At 44.5% G+C, this 27,880-nt stretch overlaps 1 protein-coding gene across 2 annotated transcripts in view; it reads right to left on the reverse strand.

Moving 5' to 3' along the window:
* SLCO5A1 (solute carrier organic anion transporter family member 5A1) overlaps nucleotides 1-18,618 on the reverse strand; it is a 73,728-nt gene extending 55,110 nt beyond the window's left edge. Inside the window, exons 1-2 of one of the 2 annotated variants that reach the window (XM_066993071.1) lie at nucleotides 17,671-18,617; nucleotides 17,268-17,511 (exon numbers count right to left, since the gene is read on the reverse strand). In XM_066993071.1, the coding sequence (XP_066849172.1) occupies nucleotides 17,268-17,511; nucleotides 17,671-18,147 (721 nt within the window). In that variant the 5' untranslated portion in view covers nucleotides 18,148-18,617. Of the gene's footprint in view, nucleotides 1-17,267 lie in introns of both variants that reach the window. The other variant, XM_048077052.2, reaches the window with a different exon arrangement.
* Nucleotides 18,619-27,880: the final 9,262 nt, after the last annotated feature.

A 27,880-nucleotide genomic window follows, 5' to 3' on the forward strand; every position in this document is an offset into this window, starting at 1 on the left:
TTCTAATAACCTCCATAAATAAAAATACAATCTACAATGAAATATTTGCCTTAAGAACAAAAATCTCCCTTGGTTATCACTTTACTTTGAACTACGGCTCTCATGTGAATTATTTGTATGTTAACATAGCATGCTTAGATCCATATTTTTATAGCATTACACAGATAATTATATTTGACACACTCCTCTGTACAATCTAAATTGCATATTTGTAATAAATTTTAGAAACCACCCCAAGATCACAGTCTTCTGCCATCGCTGCTGCCTGTGCCCTCAGAGACCCCAAACCATAACTGAACCAGTTAAAAAAGGGACTTTGCACAGCTTGTGAGAAATGCCCACCTTTGGCCTACCGCAGCATCTTACACAGGTGAAGCTCTTCAGCTATTCTGTAGAGCATTTCCTAGTAACACTCACACCCAGAACGCAGTAATCACGCATCACAGAGTAAATTCAACGAAGCACACCTGAACGTCAAGGTGCCTCTTGCCTCCTCCACCAAGCAGCTCCCCCATCGCATCACTGGGGTTGCTCCTCGGACCAGACGCACTGATGTGACGGCACTTATGTACAGCACGCTGCGGGGACACATCACTGTCTAGGGTCCAATTCTAACCTCTTAATTTCCATAAACTGTCAAACACGTCACCGCCGCTCCTTTCGTGCTCCCAAACAGCACAATTACTGCTACTACTGCTTTGCTCACTTTGTAAGCGCTTTGCTGAGATTTTCTGAGCCTGAGACAGACGCAGAGAACCACCACTCTTTTTGGATCAAGTGCAGTTGAATCACCATCTGCTAGCTCGTATAATAAACCACTCAGGCAAATGTTTCTTTCAAAACAGAAAACTGAGAGTAAAACAGTATTATGTTTTTTTAAACTCTAAAACTGCTGGGGAAAGCTTAGCAACTGAAGGATCAAAACACTGCAGTGAAAAACCAGCAGAGAGATGACAGCAGAATAAGACATTTGTTCTTAGCCAATATAGCTGAATAACCAAACGAAAATGTTATTTCTTAGTTTCACACACATGAAACTGTGTAGAAAACTCCAATGGCATGCCTCTCGTTTTCAACAGAAGAAACAAATCAGAGACACCCCGTCAGGTCCCAGTCTTTGGAATATTAGCACAAGGCTGATGGGCACTGCTTTCCCTAGGATTTTTTGTGAATCCATCCCTTCATTTCAATTGTACATTTGTAAGTGTCCAGAAAGACAATTCATTGCTCAGGAGTATTTTAATATGTTTTTTTTTTCCCAGTTTTTAGTTTTCAGATATTTGGGGATGGGAAGGGGAGGGAAGTAATGCTTTGGTTATAAAAGAACTGGCTGAGGAGATAAACTCAAAACTAAATTATTTGCATAACCCTAACCTGAAAACAAAAAGTGAAAAGTTTAGGGGAAGAAAAAAAAAGTCAATAAAATGTCTTCAGATTTTCTCAGGATGAAACAAAACTAGAACATGGTTTGCTGTTCTTACTGCCCAGTTTCGGGAATGTCCTGAAAACTCTGGGATGGAAAATCAGAGAGATGGTTTGGGGAATTATCTACCTATCATCTACCTGTCTATTACCTACCTATTATCTACCTATCTATCTATGACCTATTGGTCGTGCATTTTATGTGTTGTCTTTACTTTTCTTACTTTGTTCCATTCTAAACAAATGAAAAACAGAGGGCTTGCATTTCTATAGAGATTTTGTTCTAGGAGACAAACATTTACAATTCTAAAATATTGCAGTTTTTACTATTGATTGGTTTGCCCAAATTTCTCTCCAAAGTCCTTCCTACTGTGGAGCCATTGTGTGAACTTCCCTGTGGTCCTCCTGCCGCCCACTCGAGCCTTGCCTCTCCTTTGTCCTTACTCCTATAATACAAGTTCAAATATCTGTGTTTATGAAAGATATAAATGAAAAACCAAACCATCAAGTTTTAAAGAACGGAAGCTGTTTCCCCTGCTGCATTTCAGTTAAAAAATAAACGCATAAATATCACAGCTATCTCTGTGACCCTGTAGATGCTAATCTCTGCAAAGATGCATCAACCTTGTTTACGAGCAGAAACAGAAAAGCCAGGTTTGAAAAAGAGATCCTCCCTGCTGCTGGTTACATAAGGTTCTACAAATGTTTTTGGCACATGTGTTGTCCTGGTTTGTGACTTCACACAACTGCACAAGCCTGTACATTTCTGTACAAACTACATTTCTGCAGGACTGCTTACTTCTACTTATTGCCATTTCTAAAAAATATAAGGCATATATTTTGTCTCTTCCCATTTTATTAATTTTGAAATGAAAATTCTTTGCCCTACCGTTGTAAGAATAATATACTTAGATTCAAAAGAAATGCCTTATTAGGCTGTAATACCTGTATGTGCTACTTAGCGAAAACACTGTATGTGCTACTTAGTGAAAGGAGAGCACGTAATCTCAAAAGGTTATACTACACTATTTTAATATTTTTTATATCAGATTCATCACTGCAATATACAAAAGCAGAGAACAATGTGGACACCTCAGCATGAATGTAATTTCTCCTGGTTCTCAGAAACGAAAACGAAATGTTTGAGGCAAGGCAGAACAACAGAAGTCTGGCAGTATCACAAGGAGGTGTCTGCTGGAAGAAAGACTGAAGAGGGAAGAAAGGGAGTATGCCTATTACAGAGGATGATCAACTCCACATAATTTTTCATTTTTTACACAAATCAGTATTAGGTGTCTTCTCACATCTCCAAAATCTTTTTAATTCTGTTGAGATAATAGAAAATGTAACACCATTCAACAAAATAAAGACTACATGTTACTTAAAAACAGATTACAATCTCTACCTGTTAATACACGGGCACTAATAAGAAATGACAAAACTGGTCCCATCCAACAGCAACCAGGCATTAATGTCCTGAAAACCACACACAGTGCTGACGCTAGACAGCACCTGGCCACGTGTGAGTGTTTGGATCTGAACAGAGGCCATACGCGTGTGCCAGTGTCTTCTTTTATCAATAACACAAACAATAGAGAAATGGGTTGGGTGGTGTTAAAGAAGCTTTCCATCAGTAATTTTTACAAATGCAGAAAGTACAAAAAGAAGATCTTTAAAACAGAGATCAGGTTATACAAGGCTGAAGTCATTAAAACAGGTTATATATACAAGACTGAAGTCAGGACAAGGCTTTTAATTTCGCCAGGACTCTACATGCTATATAAGGAAAAACTAGTTTTAGAGGCTGGTGTTAATCCAGAACAAAAATTAGTCTACAGGCAGCTACAGAGTCCCACGAGTAACAGAAAGATGCAAGATCAGCTTTTCTGCGCTACCATCCCCCACAAAACAGCTACGCTAGCTTCTGCTACAAAGACATATGTTTGAGGGAGTATTTTAGTTATCCTGTGTAAGGGCCAGATCCTGGTCTTGTGGTCAAGCCAGTTTCAGCTAAAAAGCAGAAACCAACCCCAACGGTGGGACATAGAGAGGCATGTCCAGTTACGTCCACAGCATCGAGCACCTCCATCTGCTCACGGCATCAGCATGGCTCATCAGAAGGGAAAGGAGATGGGAAACCCACCCCACCTCCCTCACTTGGCACGATCAAGCCTTCACATTTGTGGAAGGGAAGAGAAATGGGTGCATCCCAGATGCCCCGAGTGCCTGCCCTGGAACTTCCCGGTACACCCAACACCTCCTCACCTGGGAATGGTGCAACTCACCTAAACCTCAGCGATCTTAAGCTTGTCACTGTAAAACACAAAAATCATGTATATGTACAGTTGCTTCAGGTGCAGGTTCTATGATCAAATTCCACTCTATCTTCAATTTGTGGAATGTCTCAGAGCCAACTGCAATATAGACCAATGCCCAACAGCATACAAAACGAAACAGGTTTTCTATTTAGCTGCTATTCTACACAAGTACGTTAATTACTATTAACTACAATATTACCTTGCAAATTTATATTTACAGGGGTATAAGAAGCATATTAATGGGTAATGTAATGTTTTCTACAGTGTGGGAGATGTAAAAAAAAGGTACACAGAAAATACTCTACCAAAAGATGTGCAGTGAGGAAATCATGATTCCAAAAGTGATATTAAAGGAAAATCTTCTCTTACAAAATACTACAAACACATGAGCTATTCAGCTAACTATCTGTCTTTTCAAAAAAATCCTATGACTAAAGGAGTAAAAGTTTTAGGGAATTGTTAAAAACTCATGTATACAGCACCGGGTGTTTGCTACAGCTGCTTCTCTTCAGATTGCCAGAGAAATCTGAAAGCTGCAGGAGGGAGCTGCCCTGGGACAAAGCTCGTCCTGCTGCCACTGGTGGTGAGAGCTCCCTTCAGAGCAGCCAGGAGGTCTGGTTCATGCCGCAGTCACAAAATCATCAAACCCAATGCCAGGGAAGCGCCAACAGCACGCACCCACGGTGCAGGGGAAAAGGCAGCCAAGTGAAAGCCCTCCCTTCTGGCGGCAGCCGTCACCCACGCCATGCCAACACGGCAACTGATCCCTAGGCTAGCAAAAATTAAGGGATGGACATATGGGAAAACAGGCTTCAGATCTGATTCGGGTTAAGACTAGCCCTTTTTTACACGTTATATTCACAGCATATTGCTACTAGTAAGGGTATTCAGAAGGCCGTATTTCAGAATTCAAGCATTTATGACCATTTACCAAACCTGTAAGCTATTACCATGGTATTAACAACATTCAGATGGAAAGTCCCAGATGACTAAGGAAATGAAGTGCTATACACTTAAAAATCCATCAAAACAGGAAAATCCACATGTTTTTGTTCAGCTTTCTTCTTGTGACATTATCATTAAACACTGCGACTCTAATCCAGAACTTTGATTTATTCCTTGGAGAAAGTAAAGACGAATTACCGTAAAGTGCAATAGGAGCACTTTAATCACACAGTACACACAAAATCTGAATATATCTAGTAGCAGTCGACCAGCACAATGCAGCAATATATTAAATGCAATTTGATATAAAATTTTGCTCCCACAACTGAACAAGAAAGCTGTTGGTACAGATAAGTGCTAATCAGGTGACGGAGGGTTACCTAAACATAGGTAATCTCTAAAAAAAAATGAGAAGTCTGTGGATAGCCCCTTATGGTTATACAAATAGTCTGTGATAACCAGGTACAACTCAAAATGGATTACGCCAGTGCTACTGCACAAATAATAAGTCAACACAGAGATCGTCCTTGTACTAACACACACTGCTAAAACCCACCAGGGAAATATTTACAAAACGTCAAAATAGGTAAACCTGAATCACAGAGTATTCCCAATGGGAGCAAATGGAAAGCTTCTCTCTAACCTACTAGAGTCTAAATATGTCATGAACAACACATTGGATGAAAACAGGAGCAAGAGGAGTTGCACAGGCAGTGATCTTCAAACAGGAACATGACTGTTTTCCACCCAAGAATGAACAGAAGTTGAAATGAATAACAAGAACTGAAAAGCAAAAATGCATCTAATAATGCCAAGCTATACAAATAAATACACACTGATGGCTAAGCATTTTTCCATCAAAAGTACTTTTGCCATCAAAAACTGATTAAGAAAAATGATACCGGTTCCCAAGCTGTTTTCACAATGGAAAAGAAACCCTGTTTTATTCTTCCCTAGCTGATTTGGTGACTTGAGAAAATTTTAAGAGACCACATGCACTTTCATTATTTCAGATTAGTTAAATTGGGTACAAAAAGTCCTAGAGGATCTGTTACCTGTTTAAGAATGAAAAAGCTTTATAGATCTGATCCTGCTCCCATTCAGCATCAGGTGCACCTCATTACCTTCAGAGGGAAGATGAATGTGTCTACAGTTAGTTGTGATTTATTAACTTTTCTCAAAAGCTTTTCTGAATCTAACATTCACTACAAGCCAGACTTCAGAACCACAAGGCCAAGACAGCAGTAACCTTGCAAGACTCTGGCATTCAGAAGCACAAAGGCATTAATATTAATTAAACGCCTCCAGACCTTCCCTTCTGCTGTGACTCCACTTGGTGTACAGCTAATTGCTTCTCCTCCCGTACACGCTTATCCTGCGTGCCCTGCTGCACAGCAGCCAGCTTCATGTGCTCTAAATCGGATGAGCAGCTTGTGGATTGCAACTCCAAGTGTTCAGGTCTTTTCTGGGTGCCTCGAAAGGCAGCTGAAATATTTTATGCAGACTAAATGATTTTCTAGTTTTTCTTAATCTGAATTTTTTATATTAGGAAATGAGCTGAATTAGAAAACTCAAAACCTCAGTGGCCTGTTTAAAGTAAGTGCCTCAATTAGAAATATGAATAGAGGTCTTGACAGCAGCTGACATTACTACTGTGAAACATTAATATTTCCAGATGGAGAGAAGGACTTCGTTAATATAAAGATTAAGAAGTGCAAAAGAATCTAGGAGACACAAATGACAAATATGTTTATAAAAAAAATGAGCTCTGAACTGATGACACTGACTTGTGCTCTATTATTACTTGCTTCACAATCCCACGTAAGAAGATTACTGTCTATTTTGGCACTATGTATAACAAGAGTATACAGCACATAACCAAAGGGTTGTGCTAAAAGACTGCCTCGTATCATCACTCCCACACATGTATTCTTCGAGGCAGATCTCCCACACCACAAAACAGCCAGCTGTCAGTTCCCTGAGACCCGCACTGCTTTGTTGCTCAAGAAAATGGGAGGAGGGGGGAGCAAAAAAGTCAGTGAGCCTTTTCCCTTTAATTTAACAGGAGTGCAATACAGCCTAAATTAAGGGCAGAATTGCTGTATTATTTTGCAGTCCTCTGCAAACAAAAATAACCATCCTGCACCTCATGCTCCATATCCTGCCTCGGTACCAAAGGAGCAGAAAGCAATCCTAAGATCAGCCGGGGGCTGTGGCACAGTCACAAGGGTCATGCTACCATCTCTTCTAATGCCACGCTACTAATTCTTCTAATATCTCTGGACAGGCCATGCAAACTGGGATTAATCCAGTTCTAGAAGAGTTGCTTAGCCCAGCAATCATACTTTGGGGAAATTTTTATGTTCAGACCACAAAGCAACTTATCTGAGCATCTTACTAAAGCAGACATGGGAATTTCGCCACATTCCTAATATACTACACCATTTTTTTCCTGTCAGGCACAATTCAAACAAAAAGCAGCTGGCTCGTAGTATAGGGTGTCTGTGTGCTAATATAAACCTCACGGCTATCAAACCCTTCTACCATGACCATTCAGCAGTCCTCCCACTGTCTGTGCCAGTTACATCTCCTCCTCCTACGGGAAGCTGGTCAGCTCTGACCCAACTGTTGGCAAAAGATTTCGGTGTGCTGACTTGGGCAAACAGCGAACTGTTATTTCTCACATACCGAGAGAATGTCGCCTGGAACTGTGGCATTTCTTCCATCACCCTTTCTTCAGTCTCTGTAACACTCAAGATATTTATGAAAACAGACAATACAACTCTGAGAACTAAAACATGGGGTTTTCCCGAAAGCACTGCACTACACTGGACCACAGCGTGCTCTTCTTTTTGTAGGATTACGTTTGGAGTGTGGGGGTGCAGAGAAGGACGAAGAGAGAAGTAAGGGTGAAGGGAACTTAATTACAGATCTATCTGATCATAAACAGTTCATTTTTACCTTATCCAAATACTCAATTTTCCACTTAAAATGTAGTTGGCTGCTCTAACTACATCAGTGTGGGAACTCTTCAAATTACATTAGTTCACACATTCTTTTTTTTCCTCTGGTGAACTGAATCTCCAACCCTTACATTAGGCTGAAAAGGCACAAATACACCCAAACCTTCTGACTCAACAGGTGTAAAAGCTTTTTAAACTCCTTTCTTACTAGCTGGCTGGGCAAATACTAGTCAATCGCTTACATCTCCTATCTCATATACAGCTGATCTTCTTTTAACTGTCTCGAACGCATGGATGCGGTTGCCTTATCCAGTTTTGTTTTGTTTTGGTACTCAAGGTGAAATGCCTCCCTACTTGCTGTGTCCTGCTTGCTTCTGGACGTTCAAAGCTGGAGCAATTACCCATACAACTCAGTAAGAACAAAAAATATCCAAATCTAAGCAAAAATCAATTGCTAACACATATCAGCCATAAAAAAAGGAGCAAATGCTAATGATGAAAGGCCTTTTTTTTTGAATTTCTACTTAGGCTCAGGTGCAGAGGTACTTCCAAATGCAGAGGGTACTCTTCCAGACATACTCATCTTCCTTCTCCTGGAGCTCCTGGAGAAGCCATGGAAGCAAATATAGGCTGTTAGTGCCTACTTGCAACTAATTCCCTTTGCTTCTGCAGCAAAGGAATGCATGCTGGCCAGCTGTAGCTGTGCCGCTATAATCACGGCCCCATGAAAATATTCACTCACTGAGGCCAACACAGAGCTTCCAGATGATCCAGAGACGGCAATTGGTACCTGGGAACTCTTACTTGGAGCAGAGCTCTTCCTTCAAGCCTCAATTCGCTCCTCAGCTCTGCCTTTGAGAAATGATTTACGTCGTGGCATTGCATTACAGCGATGAAGGGCTGGGTTCAGAGCACTTTTTATTCTTGGTGTGTAACAGGACCAATGTTCCTCCAATTACAAAGCAAGTGGGGGTAACAAAATAGCAATCACTTGTTTCAGACCCCAAAAGCCCACTTCCTGCCCTCAGTCATGCTATTAACAGAGGAAACTTAATTTTCTGAAATTCCCATTTTAGGTCAATGACGTAATGTTCCAGATGAATGTCTGAATGTGTGTGCATCAGCACTACCACGCTGCAGAATCAAAACCTCATGTGTTATCTGTATTCCCCCATGACCAAAATTCTCCCCAGAGATACCCTCACTATTTCTGTCACTATACAGCTGTATTAAACCAAGTTGACGCAAATTGCTCATCAGGTTTACGAAAATGAGAATCTGCAATGTTACGTAGTGGTTTTCTGTAATAGGTGATATTTTCACTTTTTGAAGGGTTATTGCTGAAGTTATCGGCACTCCAGAAGACTACACTTTCTATTAAGCTTCTTTTCCACTCACTGGAATGAAGTAATAAGCAGAAACATAAAAACAGATTAAAAATCAGACAGTGGCAAACTATTTCCTCACCGCTTGTTAGATCCCAGCTCCTGAAACATCAGGGGTGGGCGAGCCACGTTCTGCACAGCGGTGCGGAGAGGCGCGACAGGCAACAGCAGGACATGCTGGGTTGGGGCTGGGGGAAAGGAAAGCGTGGGTGGAAGCAAAGCTTCCCTCTTCTCGTAATCCTCAAAAGTCCTCGGCCTTGCCAGGGGTTTTCTGGGACTCCACAGAAGCAGCATCTCTGGCTTTTCCCACTGCAGCAGAGAAGAGGCACAGACAATCCCACGCCACTGGCACTAAACCTTCCCTTCTCCTTCAAAACCTCCCGGTTTCTATTCAGCCAAAAACCCCCACCTAACCAGCAGCCTCAGGGGACTGTGCTCATGAATTTCCCTTATATTTGATCTGCAAGGCTCTGAGCTTATTCCTTTGGGACCTTTGGTGGAAAAGGCAATGTTCTGAGTTGTCTGACACATAGCAAAATCTACCCAGTCATCAGTTTGGCTGAATATAGCAATTTCTCCTCAGGCACAGGGAAGGCTTAACACACAGCAACATCAGATAATACCTTACAGAGTATTTCCTTCATATATTTTGGACATACATGAGGCTTGCTTAACACATTCTGTTTGAGTAATTATAGGTCAGCAGCCACAGCAGTGTGCTCACAACTATCTCACTATCTACTCTGCTTTATCTACACAAATGCACTTCTTAAAATGACTCTTGGGGAGATTCAGATTTTAATATAAACAGGAACTGAAAAAAAAAAAAAAAGAAGTGGGAACCTAGGTGTGATTCAGAGCACTTGACCCCCAGGAGCACCCTGGCACCTCCAAGTGCCTGCATGAGACCTGGAGGAATACACTGGGAGCAGAACTGCGAAAAACACTGTGGTAAATTACAACAGCAAGCACTGGGCTAGCAAAGCATCTATCAGAAGACATGCTTAGATAATACATGGATTGTCTGAAATATTCTGACTCCAGAGAAGAGTTTAATGAATCCAGAAAGGTAAGGATAAAACCACAGAAGAATCCATGCAGGATCTACTTTTTATCAGTCAGAAGAAATTCACTGAAAACAGACACATAAATATAGGATATATTATAAATATATCCATAAATATAGGATATATAGATATACATATATACTTAAATATATGATATATATTTTGTTGCTAACTCACAAAAGCTGACTAAATTCAAATGAGTGGAGAAGTGGTAGCTCGTTACATGCTGAGGCTCTCAAAGCTTTCACTCTCCTCCTGTAAGCACCGATGCTCACAGGAGCGGAGGTAACTGTCAGACTGAGGTCCTGCTGTGCACGCTGCAATGTGAAGGAAGTGTTAAAATCAATACATGTGTGGGAAAAAAACAGGAGCAACCAAAAAAATCCCAGCAAGATAATGAAAAGAAAGCAAGCTGCTACAAAAGAACCTGCACTGAAAATGGAGAGGAGACTCAGAGGAGCAGCAGAGGAGTGCACAACCAGTGCTGTTGTACAGGTACTTCACATCGTACAGTTTGTGTTTATTGTCTTACAATAATTTTCACACCAGCTTTTTCAAATTATGGGTAAAAACATACACTTTTTTTTTTCTCCTTATGCCAAGTAAGCTATTTACCTATGTGAGAATCAGTGCCTCCCGATCAGACCACCAGCTGTGAGTGCAGCACAATGCAGCACTTGAGTTTCTCTGCTCACACCTCCCAGTTTCTCAAGCAAGAACAAATTGGCTGTGCAGAAGAGAAGGCTGTAGGAAAAAGAGGAAAGACCCAGGTCCGTGAGCTCTCCCGGTAGCACTGCACATGAATTTCTGGCCCCATGACAGCACAACAGATGTACAAACTCCCTGTACAAGCTCTGTCCTGATCAGAGACAAAGCAGGACGTAGCCCATATCTCTCTGTGCTGTAGTACCCTGACATATTCTTTCCCACCATGGGAAATGTCCTTTTTTTTTTTTTTTTTTTTTTATTTTCCTGGGCACTTGGAAGGAGCTGGGGTACAGATCTGGCTCACTTAAGTGACAATCTCCATGATACTTCAGACCACTCCAAGCATCCCCTGTGGCTGCTGATGGGTTTGCAGAGGCACCCTTGGACTGGGAGCTGAAACTTTGACAACTCTGGGGATAATTCACAGAGAGGAAGGCCACCGGCTTGCTCTGTCCTCACACAGCAGTCGACCTGGGTCTTTCCTTTTCCCTTTCCACTTCTCAATTGTTTTCAAAAGAAATATAAAAAGCATGTAAAAAGAACAAAGACCAAAACTGAGCTCATGCCTCCCACATTTAATAAAGGCTTTAAGAATATTACCAGGATGAAAAAGACCCAAAACAGGTTAAAAAAGAAAGGGTGAGACTAAAGAAAGATTCTCATACGACTGAGTTACTTTTCTGCCCTTTTAAAACCCATGGACGAAATCCACTCACCAGTTTTAAAAATCCCAATTAAAACTTTTAGATGCTGGCAGGTCGAGCCCAGTTTACACACCTACCTGTGTTCTCTGCACAGAAAGCACAGAAAATCTTTGAGCGAGGGTAGGGAGAAAGCCCATCTGCACACCTAAACGACACACTCCTCTCCTTTGACTGCAGAAGCACTTTCACGACTTATACCTACAAAAATTAAGCCTGGACAGGTGAGGAGGCCACTTCATGAGCGTTAAGGGAAGCTACAGAAAGCACAAAGCATCCTCAGCCATTTACACTCCAACCCACCTGCAGCAGCAGTGGTTACGTGAACTCCTTACAAAATAGGCAGGGTACTGAGCTAAAGTTTCCAGCTCCGGGGTAACTAGACACTGGATCCCGAGCCTCCAGTCCCTGGGAGAAGGTACAGACAAGCTGTTGCTCAAAGGCTGCTTTCATGTCTAAGTTTCCGAGATCCTCTGGGGAACTCTGCAAGTCCAGACATTTGTCTGCTGAAATCTGGATGGCGGCAGAGGCTCTCCTGGGAGGAAAGAGCTGCTCTCCAAGAAAACAGCATTCCCGAGCGTGAGCGGGTGAAAAGGGCACTTTCAGACCCAGAAGGCTGACATGTGCCAAGCGCTAAACAAGGACAACGATTGGGACTGAGACCCCACTGAACTTCAGACTCCTGGGTCCCATCTGATTTTGTTATCTAATATAAAGGGGAACAGGCTATCAGGGAAGTATATATGTACATAAAAGCCTCTTCTTGCTCCTAAGAAGGGCAAACCTCATTTTGCCAGTTACTGCCGGTGACATTTTGTCAATAGAGCTGCTTGTGAACGATGACACGGCTAATGGCAGGGACATGAGGGGAGAGATGCAGGAAGCATCCCTTAGGGACACGACCCTGACCACGCAAGTGAAGGTGTACCACTCGCAACATCAAACCCTGCAGGCAGAAAACTTCAGAGGACAGGCTGCACCCACCCTTCGCTGAACTTATTATACACACACAATGCTCAGAACCCCTCCTCTCAATGCCTTAAAAAAATGATAGAAGATTACACTACGAAAAAAAATTAGCAGTCCACCTGGGAGCAGGAGACTAAAGCAGAAAAGTAGAATTTGCCTTCCTATTGCCATTCCCTTAGCTGTAGAACAGGGCAATAAAACTGCACAATGGTACTTGAAATAATCATTAGGAACAATGCCTGCTGCCTGATCAGCGTTTCGACATAAAAGCGGTTACAGGAATGCCCAAGAAGCACAGTACAGCATAATCCGTATGCACAAAGAGACCTGCAGCTGCCTCACCTGCATCCCAAGGCGCTAAGGCCAGCCAGGAGCACACTGCTCTCGGGCTGCAGCCAGCTCTGCCCAGCCGCTGCACGAAGCAAGCAAGCACACGTCTGTACAAAGGGCTGCTGATGGGCCAGCTCCTCGTGTTAGCCGATGGATAAACCAAGAAGTAGCTTTCACTCAGATAAACTAACCCTGTATTTGAGGAATAACCTGAGCACGCTGCTCTTTTAAATAGGAAATAGAGCAAGCAGTAAAAAATGCTCGTGAGCATTTTTGCCAGTTTCAGCTTTGATGCCTTTTTGCTAATGTTAGAAACAGCAACCCACAAGTGATCCTCCTGAAAACAAAGCCAGAGTCCAAATATTTTGGAAACCAGTCTAAATATTTATTCTTCTTCCACGTTAGGAAAGGATTTTACTCCCCTGGCTCCTATGCCATTATCTGTACCAACCCTATTTACACACATTTATCCAATTTTTCTCCTATGCTCTCATAAAAGTTTTATCTTTGCATTTTGTAATTACTGTTTGTTCCCAAAATTACAGAAAGCCTGCCTTAAATTAAACTTCCTTAGGCCATTTTCTAATATCCCATCATCACCAGCCTACATCATGCTGGAATATGAGAATAAATCACCCCTAGCACAACAATTAATTCATCCACAAGTCTTTTCTGGGGTACTGGTGAAAGTCAAATATTCCTCAGTGCTGAAATGTTCTCATTAACACAGTATTTCTGTAAAACTAATATCATCTTCTTATGCATGAATTTTCAAAGGAAATTCCTCTGTCATTACAACATCCACTTGCAAATTACGCAAAATATTTAAAAATTATTCAGGCACTATAATGCCACTAATAAACGTTCCTTTTCCAAGTGCTACAGCTAATTTCAGAAACAGCTCCTATAATTCGTGATACAATCACAAGGTAAACTCATAGTCAAGGCAAACTTCTGGATCTCTACAAAAACACACTGTGTTTAAGTTAAGTTTTAGAATTTGATGGGTAGCAGAAACACCATCAGGAGTACAAAAACAGACTTGTGAAGTCCAGCCTGATTCCAAATGAAATGGAAGGGTTTTCACCCTGATGTAATTACAATAACCTGCACACCTTACGGCCAAGCACCGAAGGGAGAGACTTTAACAGCAAAGACAACTTAGCAATTGCCCAGTTTTTACAGAAAGCGTGTAACTTCCATTTTGGATTATCTGCGATTAACGGAGCCAGTTCTTGTATTTCCTAGGCACCTGTTACAATCCTGACTTGTTCCCAAGTCTGATGTCATGCATTTTCTCAAAGTCAGCGTTGCGGCATCAAAGCACCGCCAGGGCCGGGGGGCAGGAGGACCCTGAGCTCTGCCTTCACAAGGAAGAAACATCCCACAGAAGGGTGAGCTTGCACATTGCTATGCAGGCGGCCCAAACACACGTCCCTGCTTGGCACCTTTGTCCTACTAAAAACGACATACCACCTTGTAAACTGGCGCGGTGCCACCCCGACAGATGGACTTATGTGTAGGCAGCCAAGAGACTATGTATAAGCATCAAATATGTTTTTTCTGAGAGCAGGACTTCCAGCCAGGAATGTTAAAACAGCTGTCCACATTGAGCTTGCATGCCTACACTTAAGAGGATATGCTCTTGCCACTCGAGCCCTGAGTTGGATTAACTTGGAAAATAAATAAAATAGCTTCCACAGCCGCATAAGGTGAGTTTTTGCAGAATCAGGATTAGTGATACCGAGGGGGCTTTAGCACCCTGCAATTAGTGGGCAAACTTGAGCTGAAGAGCTCTCAAGTTGTGCAGCTCTATGGAGCTTTTACAACATGCACTCTTCTAAACAAACTTCTCCCATTTGAACACATATTGATGTTACTTCTCCTACAAAGAAAACACAGCATGCAACACAAGCTTGATCACGAACACACTAGTGACTTTCCACCCTGTGTTAGAGGATACTTCTATTTTGAAATTAACTCATCTTCACTGAGATGTGTTCTTTTGTCAATGGGATCTGTTTCACCAGGCTTTCTTTTTTTTTTCAAAACCTCGGAACAGCCCAGTCCAAGACTTTTTGTTAGCTCACGGCTACATGCACACATGCATTTTACATTTTGACACCATTTGCATAACTTGCCCCAGTAATAAAACCACACTGCCTTGAGAAGCGAGCATTGCACAATGCAGGATGTGTGCAGGCTGGCCCGACGAGCCATGCCCTCACCACCTGTATCCCATCCCAGTGCCCAGCTGGATGTGAGACATTCCAGACCTCCGAGGAGCTCCAAAACCCAGGTTTGCTCACATTAACACGTCACACGATGCTCTTTTTCTTTTTCTTCCACAGAATTCAGATTTTATTCCTACCCCTGAAAAAGTCTTTGACCTAAGTCTAAGGAGAGGAAAATATTCAAACCCGGACTAGTGAAGTTTCTTCAAAATCTCACACTGTATAAAACCAGATAATACCACGATTTCCAGTGGCAAGCAACATTGCCTGTAGCTCAAAAATTGACAGAAAGCGATGATATATCTTACTCCGTTTTCAAAATGTGCTTTGTGTTCATTGTAATTCTTTTTCCCTGTGGACACTATCAGATAGCTGGCATAAAATTTGCATTTACTCCTCAGATGGTATCTCATCTTCACTGCTCTGAATCGCTACATACGAACATCAAACCTACGAGGGTATTCCCAGTATAGATCAAAGCCGAATTCACTGTGAGCTCCAGGGTCACATACAGTCTTCCAACAGCTGCTGGTGTCCTTTACCTTTGTTAACTTTAAGGCAGATCTTTGCAGTAATTAAGTTATCTGAGTCACTTTGTTATGATTTCCTGAGGTAGGAGCACTTTCATGGCAAGCATAGCTTCTCCCGCAGTGAGGACTTCCAAACAAACGCCGACCTTGCTTCCCCCTTGGGCGAGGGCTTTCTTCCACCTCTCACACCATTCCTCTCTTTTGCCCTTCATGTCTCGCCTGCAGCTATTCCCTCTTTTTCTTCCCTGTTTCTGAGGACTGTATGAAATCATCTACCGGAGAAAGTTTCAGCCCCCTCTCTACTGCTCCAAAATACAGTTAGGAACCTCAACAAGAAGATTCTTTGCTTTTCTGTACCACCAATAGGGCTGATTCCAGGTTAATAGAAATTTCCATATCAGTTAACCTTTCTCAGAGGTTGGAGAGAGAGGGAAAATGCTTTATCAAATAATTCACATCAGCAACGCTGTGAAAACGGTAGAAAAACCACAGACAATCCTCATCTTTCCTTCTAAAGCCCAACAATGCCCAAGGCTTTCTCACGACACTGCACTTAGAACTGGCTTTAAAATGGTTCAGGGAGCAGCCAAATTGCTGAAGAACAGGTCAAAATGAACAAAAAATACAGATCTGGATCATTACTTCTGCTTAACAAAGTAATTACACACACACTGTGTGTCTTCCTTTTGCGACAGTCTATTTTACACGGAATGATTATCTCCAAGGTTATCATAACAATGTAGCAAATTAAACTGAAAATGGGAGTGCTGAGCATCCACAACCATTTCACAGCTCTCCCGGCACTGTAAGTGCCTCCCTTTATTTGAAACTTATTTGAAGGAGTGAGATTTATTTCTCAGAGAATCATGTAAGACACTAAGAGAATTCAGAGAACAATCTTCCCTCACATTACACTTACTATCAAAAATTTATGGTGATCTCCAAACTCCAAAAAAGTTTAGTACCCAGTTACTCAAGAAACTCCTTTCTCTCATCATAGGAACAACTATCAAGAAGACTATCTGTACCTGCCAAAAGCCAGGTGCTAGATATTAACGGTATATAAAACTGTGGTTTTGTGGTGTTCTTTGAGCTCCTGTAAGTGAGCTCTTAACCCTGAAGGTTTTCACTTGCTGTTTTATCAAAGTTGTTTTTTTTAACTCATTCTGAGTTCCCAGCTGATTTACTGACACCTGCCAAAATTCAGTGCTTATTAAATAAATTCTGGGAAAGTAAAACAAAACTTGTAAAAATCTGCCAAAGCACTAATAAAGCACTAACATTATAGATACTTTAGGCTAAAGGCAGGCTGACCAAAATTTGGAAATATATTGGTTCTGTATTAGCAAAAAGAAACCCTTGAAGGGGAACGGCTAACTTTAACGCTGCTTGCCGAAGAAGTCACCTGCTCAAGTCAAGTGCTGAAGAGCGTCAGAGAGGACGACCTTCTCTGATGTCCTGCTACGCATGCAGCAGGGTGTGAGTGCAGCCACTTTTGCACACGCTGCCTTGGCTTCACCTGTTACTGCTGTTCACCATCCCACGAGAAAGGGGGGGAGGAACATTTTAAAGTAGGAAAGCACGGCGATTTCACCTCAAAAGTTTACTTTAGAAGGAAAACTTAGCACAGGTGTTGTTCAGGAGGTACAGCGCCTCAGAGACGTGGGGTTCGGCCTTTCAACACGGATGCCTTACCTAGGTAAAGCGAGGCGTTTTCTTTCTTGACATTGTCATCCAAGTAGGTTGGTCCCAAGGTATAGATGGGTGTCGAGCCCATGCCAATGAGGATTTGGGCACAAATGAATAAAGCTACATAGAGGGAGTGATCGTTGCCGCCGGAGTCCTTGACGCAGGCCGGCGAGTCCCACTGCTCTTTGGCGGTGCCATTGCCGGTCACGCACAAGCCCTCGTTACTGACGGAGGAGTTCAGTTCCTGGATCTGGTACGGCGGGGAGATGAAGTGAGGTAGGGAGAAGAGCGCGGCCCCCAGCGCGATGAAGAACCCCCCTACGGCCAGCCAGAGCGGCCTCCGCCCGCGCCCCCCGAAGTAGCTGATGAACACCACCACCACCAGGCTCCCGATGTCGAAGCAGCTGACCAGCAGCCCCGACTCCGAGCTCTTCAGGCTGTATCTCCGCTCGATGGTGGTGATGACGCTGCTCAGGTAGCCGGACACCATGAGGGACTGGATGAAGGTCAGGAAGCACATGCACACCAAGAAGAACCGCGAGTCCGCCAGCACCGCCCGCAGGCACGCTCTGCCCGGCGGCCCCGCCAGCAGCAGCGGCGGCGGAGGGGGGGCTCCGGGGGGCACCCCCCGGCCCGGCGCCACCGCCTCCGTCCTGCGGGGCAGGCTCCCGACGGCGGCGGCTGCCGGGGGCCGGGCAGCCCCGGGTCCCTCGTCCTGGGCAGGAGCCGCCGAGGCGGCGTGGCCCGGGGGGACCCCGCCGCCGCCGCCGCCGCCGCCCCCGGCCGCCAGGGGGGAGCCGAGCACGGGCAGGCTGCGGCACCGCGCACCCGCCTCCGGCCGCTCCGCCCCGGGGCTCCGCGGCGCCGGGCTGCCCGCCGAGGCCATGCTGCGAGCGGCGGCGGCCTCAGAGCGGCCCGCTCGGCTCCATCGGCGCCGTGCGCCCGGCGCGCTGAGGGGCCCGGCGGGCGTGCAGCATAGCGCGGAGGGAGGAGGAGGAGGAGAAGGAGGAGGAGGAGGAGGAGGGAGGGGACGGGGGTGGCCCTAGCCGCGGCCGCCGGCCGCCCCGCCGCACGTGTCCGATGCCGGAGGCTCCTGCGGCTCCGTCCTGCCGCCGTGTCGCTCGAGGGGCCGCGGGCCCGCCGGGGAGCCCCCGCTGCCGGCGGCTGCCGCCCCCCAGCGCCGCTCCGCGGCCCTCATCCTCGCTCCTCGCCGCCGGTGGCACAGCTCCGGGGAGGGGGGCGGCCGCCGACCTGCGGGACGGAGAGCGGGGGGTCAGCGGCGCCCGTCCCAGCGCGCCCGCCCCGCTCCCTCCCTCCTTCCCCCGCCGCCCCTCGGGGCAGAGGTGGCCGCGCCGAGCTTCTCCTCCTCGGGGCTAAAAATAACGGCGCCGGCATAAATCGGGAGGGCGGGAGGGGAACAAAGCCCGGGCGGCAGCGGGGCCGGGGCCGGCAGCTCCAACGTGCCCCGCCGGCACGGCTCGCAGGGGGTCCCCCGACACACGGCGCCGTGCCGCCAAACGCGCCTTCTGCCTGCCTCCTTTGTCCGCTTTTGTCTCCCTGCAGCAGCTCGGTGCGGCCGAGGGGAGGGCGGGCGGGGGAGGCAGCGGCAGCCCCGGCGACGAGACACCCCCCCCCCTTCCCCGCCGCATCGGGACACCGGGCAGGGATGGGGACAAGGACGGGGACATGGCCCCGGGGGGTTTCCTCACCGGGGGGGGGGGTTCCCTCTTCGGGGTGGGTCCCTCCCCGGAGGGGGGGTCCCTTCCCCGGCAGCCGCGGAGGGGGAAGACGGGGCTTTACTCACCGTGCCTGCGGCGCAGCCCGCGGCCGAGCCGGCAGCCAGCCGGGCCCTGCGCCCCCTCGGCGGCTGTCACCTCCCGCCGGGCTCTCCCCGGCTCCCCCCCCCCCCCGCCTTCCCCGGGCAGCGCAGGCGCGGCCGCGGCCCGGCCGGGGAGAGCGGAGCGGGGGCGCGGGGCTTGCCCGAGACGGGGGGAGCTGGCGCTGGGGGAGTTGCAGGAGTTTGCAGAGCCCCCCCCCAGGGCGCCTCTCCTCTGGAGCCGCCGGGGGCAACAACTTCGTGCTCGTCCCCGAGAGAAGTCGGCGGGGCGCGGGTGCCTCTGGCAGCCCCCGGAGGCTGCACCGTGCTGTGGGCAAGGCGGTGAAAGGCTCGGGAGGTGATACCTCAAGTGCAGCATCTGTTGGAAAGTGAGAACCAACGGCAAAGGCATTCTGTAGGGAAGGCAGAAATCCAGGCGGCCTGCTGGCCCGTTCTGTGCAGGGGCTTGTCTCCAAGCAGAGCCACGTCCTAAAGTGGGAAACACACACACAACCTGGAAAAAAAAAAAAAAAAGTAGTTTGGAGAGTTCATCTTCACCCCCTTCTCTCAGCTGGCATGATATCTTGAATCACACTGCTTTATTTTCCCCCAGCTCTCCCTGTTTTTAAAGCTCTTCTAGATAGTCCTGCAAATCATTACATTTGTTGTGGACTGACAGAGAGTGACCTGACAAGGCATTCCTCTTTTTGACCTAAGCTTTACCATAAACTAATCCTAAAGAATGCACCAGAATAATACACTATCCTATGCATTTCTGAATAGATCATATCCAGTGCTTTTCCAGCAGGTTGGAGGATTCAGTTTGGATTTGGGTCCCCTCCATTAAAAAAGGCAGCGTCTGAGATTCAGTCACTGAGTATAAGTCACTACATTTGGTAGCTTATGTATAATCTTGATCGATAAGATCGTGAGATACCATCCTCTATTTTAAGTTTATGCTTGATATCTGTTTGACTCAGCCAGGTCAAACTCAACACAGCCAAAGCGCTTTTTCTTTCCAGGCTTTCACCAGGTTTCTCCTGTTGGTGAGGCGCCTCGAGATCAGTGGTAGTTTGGTGGGGTAGTTTAGTTCAGTGGGGAGAGAGGGAAAAGAGGAAGGAAAGATAGCCCAGTTCAACAAGAGCGAGCTCTTGCTTCATCTCAGCCATCTCACTGAGCCATCCCTGAGAACAGACATGTAATCCAGCTGGTAGTAACCCATTCAGCTGGAAGTAACCTCTTAGACTTCAGTAACTCAGTCATATTTAACTAGTATATGAACCAGTACCTAGCTTGTAAGCCTTCTGGATCATATATTTACACCTTAGCTTTGGGATCTTGCTCTACCGCCAGGATTCCCAGCCGTTACTGTATATAAACAATACTTTTCGTGAGATCACAGAACAGCTGTAGATATTGCAAAAGTGTTATCCAACCCCATGGAAAAATATAAGGGGATAGGAAGCATTTCCAGCCTTCACAGCTGCTGCAAACAGTACAGCCTGCAAGCGGGTACAACTTCAATTCTTTCTGCAGCAGCAAACCTATCAAGAGAGAAAATTATCCTTCGAATAAGATGAAGGTGTTTGTTTTAGGAAGCTACTCCAGCTAACTACAGCTGCCAAAAGGCCAGACTTAGCTGCTTTCTTTTGGCTCTGAATACTTAAATAATAGGTTAGCTGAGCAAAGAGAGCATTTGTAGTCTGCAGTGGATATGAACATCCAGCTCCAAGTGATGAAAGGGAAATCAATATTACTGTCTTCACTAGGAGAGGCTTTGACAAGGTGATTACAGAAGGTGCGGTAATGGTCCCCAAGTTCACAATAAGATATAAATGTATAAGACATTCTGCAGAATTTCTGCTTTTAAAGTTTTACCTCAGTATATTCACAATGCACAATCTCCCTCAAGCATACAGTAACCAGCTGGTGTTACAAACCAGTTGTTTATGGCTACAACTGGAAAATAATACAGTTTCCATTTTGTTAGGTTAAGGCATGGGCTGACACAACAAAAGATCACACTTTATGGTTGTGATGGATTTGGGGGTTCACGTGTTTTTGCTAGTACGGGGAACTGCTGATGCCCAATGAGGTGCTTCAGCCTGATCAGTTCCAGGCCATGAAAGGGGGGAAGACCTCAGCTGTAGGGTGGTGTGAGTCGATGGCTCTGCTTTTCCTTCAGAATTTCACATTTTCAACCAGGTTTTCCACTTAACACTGTGCCACAAATGCAATAAATTGGCTTATCTTCCTTCCCCGTTTCCCTAACACCACTGCCATTTTGGGGCAACATCTGCTCTTCGTTCCCAGCCCACTATTAATAAAGCACTAAGCAAAACAGGATGTGCATTAGGAGGCTAATGGGCTTTGGGTCCTCCTGGAGTGTGAGCAGTGGGAAGCGTAAAGCGAAAGGACAAGTAACTTCATTCCTCGGGGATCCTCACCGAGCCAGTGTCCTAATGAGCTCCTGAGGGCAGCTCACAGCTCCGAGAGAGCAGCTCGTTATTTTTATTTGGGACATCAGAGAGAGCATTTGTAGCAGCAGACTCTAAACTAAAGAGCTCATTTAGTACAAGAAATGAGCTTAACCACACTCAGATCACTGCTCAGATAAATCCACTTTAACTTTTATCAGTCTCCAGAGTAGCCAGCTACAGGTTCGTGATGGAAAATAAGAAACTGTGAATGCAAGGGAGATGCAAAGTAATAGGGGAATGGAAGAAAACTGAAAGGGCCGTCTAAAGACTAATGGTCAAGCTTAGGGGTGATGGCTATCGGCATTAACACCGCACATATCAGGTCAGGTAATGAGCTGGGCTTGTATGAGTCCCAGTGGCCCTGCCAGAAGCCGCAGGTGAGGAGGCTGCCTGCAGAGGTAGCTCGGGGAAGGCTCTCACACGTCTTGCCTGGTGCAGGGCTGGGGCTGGCACTTCGGCTATAAGCACAGACTTCCCCTTGAGTGCCTAATACCAGGACAGAGCCCATGCCGCCTATGGTAGCCATAGTAATGGCTCTGTAGGGCTTACTGTTTTACACAGATGCAAAGTCTGAGGAGGTAAGCAAAAGTGAATCTACCTGAGATAATTTTATCAGCTGCATTCAGAATTAGACCTTCCTTCTCAAAGCAAAAGCCCAGTGTATAAGTATGTTTGAAAAAGCTACTCAAGCATCCTGAAAGTTGGACTGACTATCAATCATTTAAGTCTATCTCCTAGGCAAGCACACACAGAAAAACTCTTTTATTTTGAAAATAAATTCAAATGTAAAAAGCCTCCAAGTTTTTTTAGACATAAGGAGCATAAAGAATAAAATAAACATATTAAAATAATTATTAAATTATTAATATAATTTAATTATTATTAAAAAAAAAAGCTAGAAGGGATTGTGTAGAAGAAACAAGGAGAAACTAAGCACATTGTGTTTTTCTACATACCGTTAACCTCTGGAGATCATATTGATAAATGATAAGTGACAAACAAGGAGAGAAGGGCTCTAATTCCCAGTGTTGCAACACTGCGAAGTCTGACTGTGCTAGGAATTTGTACAGGGGGGCAGAGAGAAGGGGCAGGGGGATGCAGGGAGCTTTCAGAGTAAGGAAAGGGCCTTTGTAACAGCGGTCTCTCAGGTCTGAGGAGACCTGCACTGGGGAGAGGAGAGGACTTTCCTCAGACGTCTTCCCTCTGCTTGGGGCCGGGAAGGAGCCCGCACTTGGGCAGGCAGCACGCCGAGGCTGTGGGCAGCTCCGAGTCACAGCTCATCCCGTGGTGCAGTGCTGCTCTAGCCCTGAGCGAGGAATATCTAAAGGCACACAATCCACCAGCAGACCACCAAAGATTTTATTTTTCCCCACTCCTTTGCAAGTAAGATAAACCACATTATTAAACACCAGTATACTTTGATAGAAATATACACGGGGCTGTGGTAGCCGAGCACTAATAAAATGAGCTATGGTGTATCCCTTTAAAGTAAAGGCACATTTAGTGCTTAGAATTATTTCCTAAAAAGATCTAAACCTCTGATTTTAAGCTTTTTTTTTTTCCCTACTGCCACAGCAGTATCAGACATCAAAGAGGCATGAGATACAGGATATAAACGGGAGAGGAAGATGGGAGTTATGTTGTGCCTTTCTATGCTATTTCACTCTTTATGTTCGCATTTTTCCCAAAAGTCCCGGTTACTCTACTACATTCTGCTTTTAAAAGGGTACAAACATTGGTCTGAAACCGTGGAAACATTGTTTGAACCCAGGATCAAAGCCAGGAACAAAGACTGAAGCACATTTTCCTCTCACTCTCATTCACAGAGATCTTGCCTCTCAGCATCTGCTGCTTTATTTCAATGTCACCTTTCAGCAGCCTTTTGGCAAGAATCCTGTATTCATGTATAAGCTAATGTATTTATACTCAGTTAATATATACATTATGACCTTAACCATCCTTAAACATTATTCCCCTTTCTACACTTACATGCCTTTAAGTGTACTGGTTTTAAATGTTAAGTGACAAAGTCAAAATACTTCAAAACAAAAGTTTGAATCCATTTGAATTCTTTACCCATATCCAAATTCGAAATTCCATATTAAAATAGAACATTTCCTCACTGTTTTTGTCTCCCACCTGATCACTAGCTTCTCTCAGGGGAATTGTACTGGCAAACCCACACAATATCAGCACCACAATAGAAGAAACATGGAAGAACGCCACTAAGTAAAAATATCCTCTCCAAAAGTCAGTACATAAAAGTCAGGAAGATAAAAATATCTGGGAACTCCTGTGTCAACATCCCCTGCTCCTTGTTACCACAACATGACATGCCAGCCTTTTAGTCTGGTGTGGGCCATGGCACTCCCTGACCACAAACATCGCCAACTGCAGAGCTCATCTTGTAAAAAACTTAGGGGTTTTAGAGCAAATGACCAAAAAGCCACAAAATCTATAATGCGCCATTAAACAGAGAGCAAGAAAGAAATCGATTCCATTGCCAACATCTAAGTTAATCCACAGTGTGTTTACAAGTACATCTAATGCATCTTTGTGGACCATGCTGGTTTCTGAGTTGTTTCTCCAAGGCGTGATCCCAGCCAGTCACCTCAGCGGCGAGTCAGGAATATGCCACCTGGAGTCAGCACCTGTGCCTCGACACCAAGGGAAATAGCATTCATCCAGGCAAGGCATGCAGCATTCAGAACCGATGCCTTTAAAAAAATCATGAACAAGTTGAATTTCTGAGTAGCAATAAAGGAATTGGACACCGGTGAATACAGAAAAAGGTAGCAAAAATAAGAATAACACAAGACTTGTTGGAAGGAGTGATGAGAATAGGCTCATATGAAATGCATTACCATCTAGAATGGGATTTAATATCATCAGCTCAGTAAATTTGAGAATATTAAAAATGTTCTTCAGCTGCCAGTACAGAAGTTAGTTTCCTTCCCTTTTAGTAGACCTGAAAAGGGAGAAAACTGCTGAAACAGGGAAACTTATAGCCTGAGATAAATCCATAAGACTTTTACTCCCTACATCTGGAATGACAAAGCCAGTTTAAAGCCCCAGGGCAACTGTACATCTCCTGCACTTAAAACAAATTCTCTGCTTAGAATATGAAAACCAGAAAGGTATGTAGTGGGCTATTGACAGTTATTGGTCTGAAGCGATACAGCGTAAGAAGCAGAGATGCAAAAAGTATCCAGGAAAGCATCTGGTAAATATGCACCAATGTTCAAAACAGATTTACGCCAGATACGTGAGCAGGATTTTGTTGTTTTTATAGGAAGAATATTTTGCCCAGCAGGGCATATTTTACAGCCTTAAGGTCTCTATGCAAATAAAACTTGCAGATCTCTTAGAAGAATGCATGCAAAATTATCCTGAAGTTTTATATTTATTATTATAAGGCTGAAAAAAGAGCCAAAGGAAATGCTCTAAGAGGAACCATATGCTGAAACATTATTCACCTTTTATCCTTGAAAATATGTTTTCAATGTGGCCACTCTGGAAGCTTATTTCAGAAAGCAGTAGCCTCCTGCAGCTGCTGACCCCAGAAAGCTTTCAGACAAAGCAGCCATGGGGGCTTATATATGAAATCCAATGGGAAATTCAAACTACTGCTGCCTCCCAACCTGTGTTAAAGACCACCCCACTATTTCACTGAGCTCTAATCTCTGTGGCCCAAAATCTCAGCTGGGTTATAGACCAAAGCAGTTCCTCTGGGTTTAGGAAATCCAGGGTTTATGCTGCACTGCCCTGGCAAGGGTGAAAGTAACACAATTTAGGGTTCTTTTTCTGTTCCACATGGCTTCATGTGTAAAGAACACTAACTTTAATCTGATACTAAAGGTTGGTTAGGGACTGAGGAAACTTTTTGCACTGGAGCTGAAGTGAGAGGGGGGAAAAGGGGGAAAAGGCAAGCCAGATCTATTTCTGCTCCAGATATTTTCCTGCCCTCAGTCTCCTACTGCAGGCTCTCCTGCTGCCTCCAGATGGGATCCAGAAAACTTGTTGCTTTCAAGAAGAAGAGAAACGTAACTGTCCCAGTGTTTCAAATAATAATATTCTGTATCACAGAAGCAAATCATCCCCGTGTCGCTCTTCAGCGTAGGGTCACAGATACATGTAAGATACATATTGTCATGATATCTTGGAGAAGGCCTATTCTCATGTTAGTCTTAGTTAGCAGGTTAAATCATAGCAAGAAGATGGGAGATGGTCATTAGAAATACTGGCTATAACAGAGTTAGACATTGTCAGAAGAGGAGTTGCAGAGGGGCTGAGGGACCACAGGTCCCTCTTCTGCAAATGCAGTTTCCACTCTGCTGCACAGGGAGGCTCCGTCTGCTCCCTTTCTCCACTCACCCCAGCTGGCATCTGGGTCCTGGCTGGGATATTATGTAAATGCCATTTGGTCTGTTATTTCTGTGACCAGTAATGTAACCTGCAAAAACATTAGGTTCTCAGCTGTATCTGAAGGCTTTTGATCCAAGGGTGCCCCAGAGCACAATTCAGCTCTGCCAAAGTCATGCACTATAGCCCACTATTTACCCAGATAGATTTTTTTTTTCCCCCTTTGGGGGGGGGGGGGTGGTATGGAAAAAAAAATGCTTTATATTAATTCTTGTCTTATTAGTAGAAGTCAGTAGGGATCATTAAGACAAGAGTGCTATGTGATGCTCAAGGACATGTTGCTGACAGTGACCTCAAGGCTCTCATGGTAAACTAGAAGTCATATATGGCATTGATAGGACTGATATTCCCCTTGCAAGCAGGAGCAAACCTTGAATTTGTGATTGTCTTCGCTGCTACTCTGTAACCCTTCTGGTCCACAGGGACAGAGTTTGCATTTATACAAGAAACGCTGCTGCACATTCACTTTTAACATGCATTATTAACCCATGATGAATAGCATTAAATGATTTTACATAGAAAATAGCTACATGGAATTAATCCTAAATAATTTTAAAAGAAAACCCTGCCAAGAATGATATTCACAAAACAGATATTCACTCAGATGTTTTTAGTCTGTCACTGTTGTCCCTGCGGCTATTATCTTCCCTTTCATGTCATGAGAATGCTGGATCTGAAATGTCAGAAAATGGGCTTCCCATCCATCACCTAAAGGAAGAGCTGCTCTCAGCACAAGGGCAAAGCAAAGTAGGCAAAGCTTCAAGGGCAGTGGTAGCAGGCTTTTTTAAGTATTAAAAATCCTATTTAGGAGTACAGGTGTAACTCAACATAGCAAAAGAGACAAGTGGTAAAAACTATTATTACAGATGTGCACCCATACATGCCCACAGGCACACACACATACACATGGACTACAGTCAAACATTTTATAAATAAAGGGGAAGAGTTGGACAGAAGACTGAAGGAAAGGGTGAGAATTAACGGAGCTGTATAAAACCACGGGAGAAGGCAAACTGAGCTGCAGGAGGCATTTCAGCTCTGGCCTTTTATGGTGCCCAGTGCTAGCTAAGTCACTGCCTGGTGGTTAAGCAGAAATGCCTGCTGACATGGGCTGGTTTGTGTTCTGCGAATTAGTAGATATGGGCGGTGGTGGTTTCAAAGAGGGGTTTTTAAGTGTTAGCTATACCCAAGAGATAAAATGCCGGCCAAAGCCAAAGAGTAAAACCCCAGCCCCATAAAAGTTAATGGTAGCATTTCCATTCTCAGTCACTTATTCTCCAGGCTGTTGCCTCCTGCAAAACATTTTTTGTCTTCTGAGAAACAAAGAACCTACTTGCACCTGAAACCTCCTTGAGAGTGCCTTTGACTCTCTCTCTATGGGATCCTGGATACCTGGAGAAGACATAAGGTTCAGTCTTCTTGAAGACCCCTCCCCAGGTGCAAGGGAGGGAAGCAGCGGGGCTCAAGTCTCTGCTGGCTTGTCTTTGTTTACTGAAGGCAAGTCATTCTGTGAATAAGTTTAAAAGCATGCGCAGTACATGGTAGGGCTCCCAGAGCTTTTTTTCTGCATTCTTATGCAAAGTAAAGAATGAATTTGCTTTAAAAAAAAGGAAAAAAGGAAAAAAAGGAAAAAAGGAAAAAAGGAAAAAAAGAAAAAAAGGAAAAAAATGAGAGAAAGAAAGAAAGAAAAGAAAGAAAAGAAAGAAAAAGAAAAGAAAAGAAAAGAAAAGAAAGAAAGAAAGAAAGAAAGAAAGAAAGAAAGAAAGAAAGAAAGAAAGAAAGAAAGAAAGAAAGAAAGAAAGAAAAAGAAAGAAAGAAAGAAAGAAAGAAAGAAAGAAAGAAAGAAAGAAAGAAAGAAAGAGAAAGAAAAAGAAAGAAAGGAAGGAAGGAAGGAAAAGGAA

Source organism: Anser cygnoides, chromosome 2 (assembly GCF_040182565.1).
Source record: "Anser cygnoides isolate HZ-2024a breed goose chromosome 2, Taihu_goose_T2T_genome, whole genome shotgun sequence".
Classification (NCBI taxonomy): domain Eukaryota; kingdom Metazoa; phylum Chordata; class Aves; order Anseriformes; family Anatidae; genus Anser; species Anser cygnoides.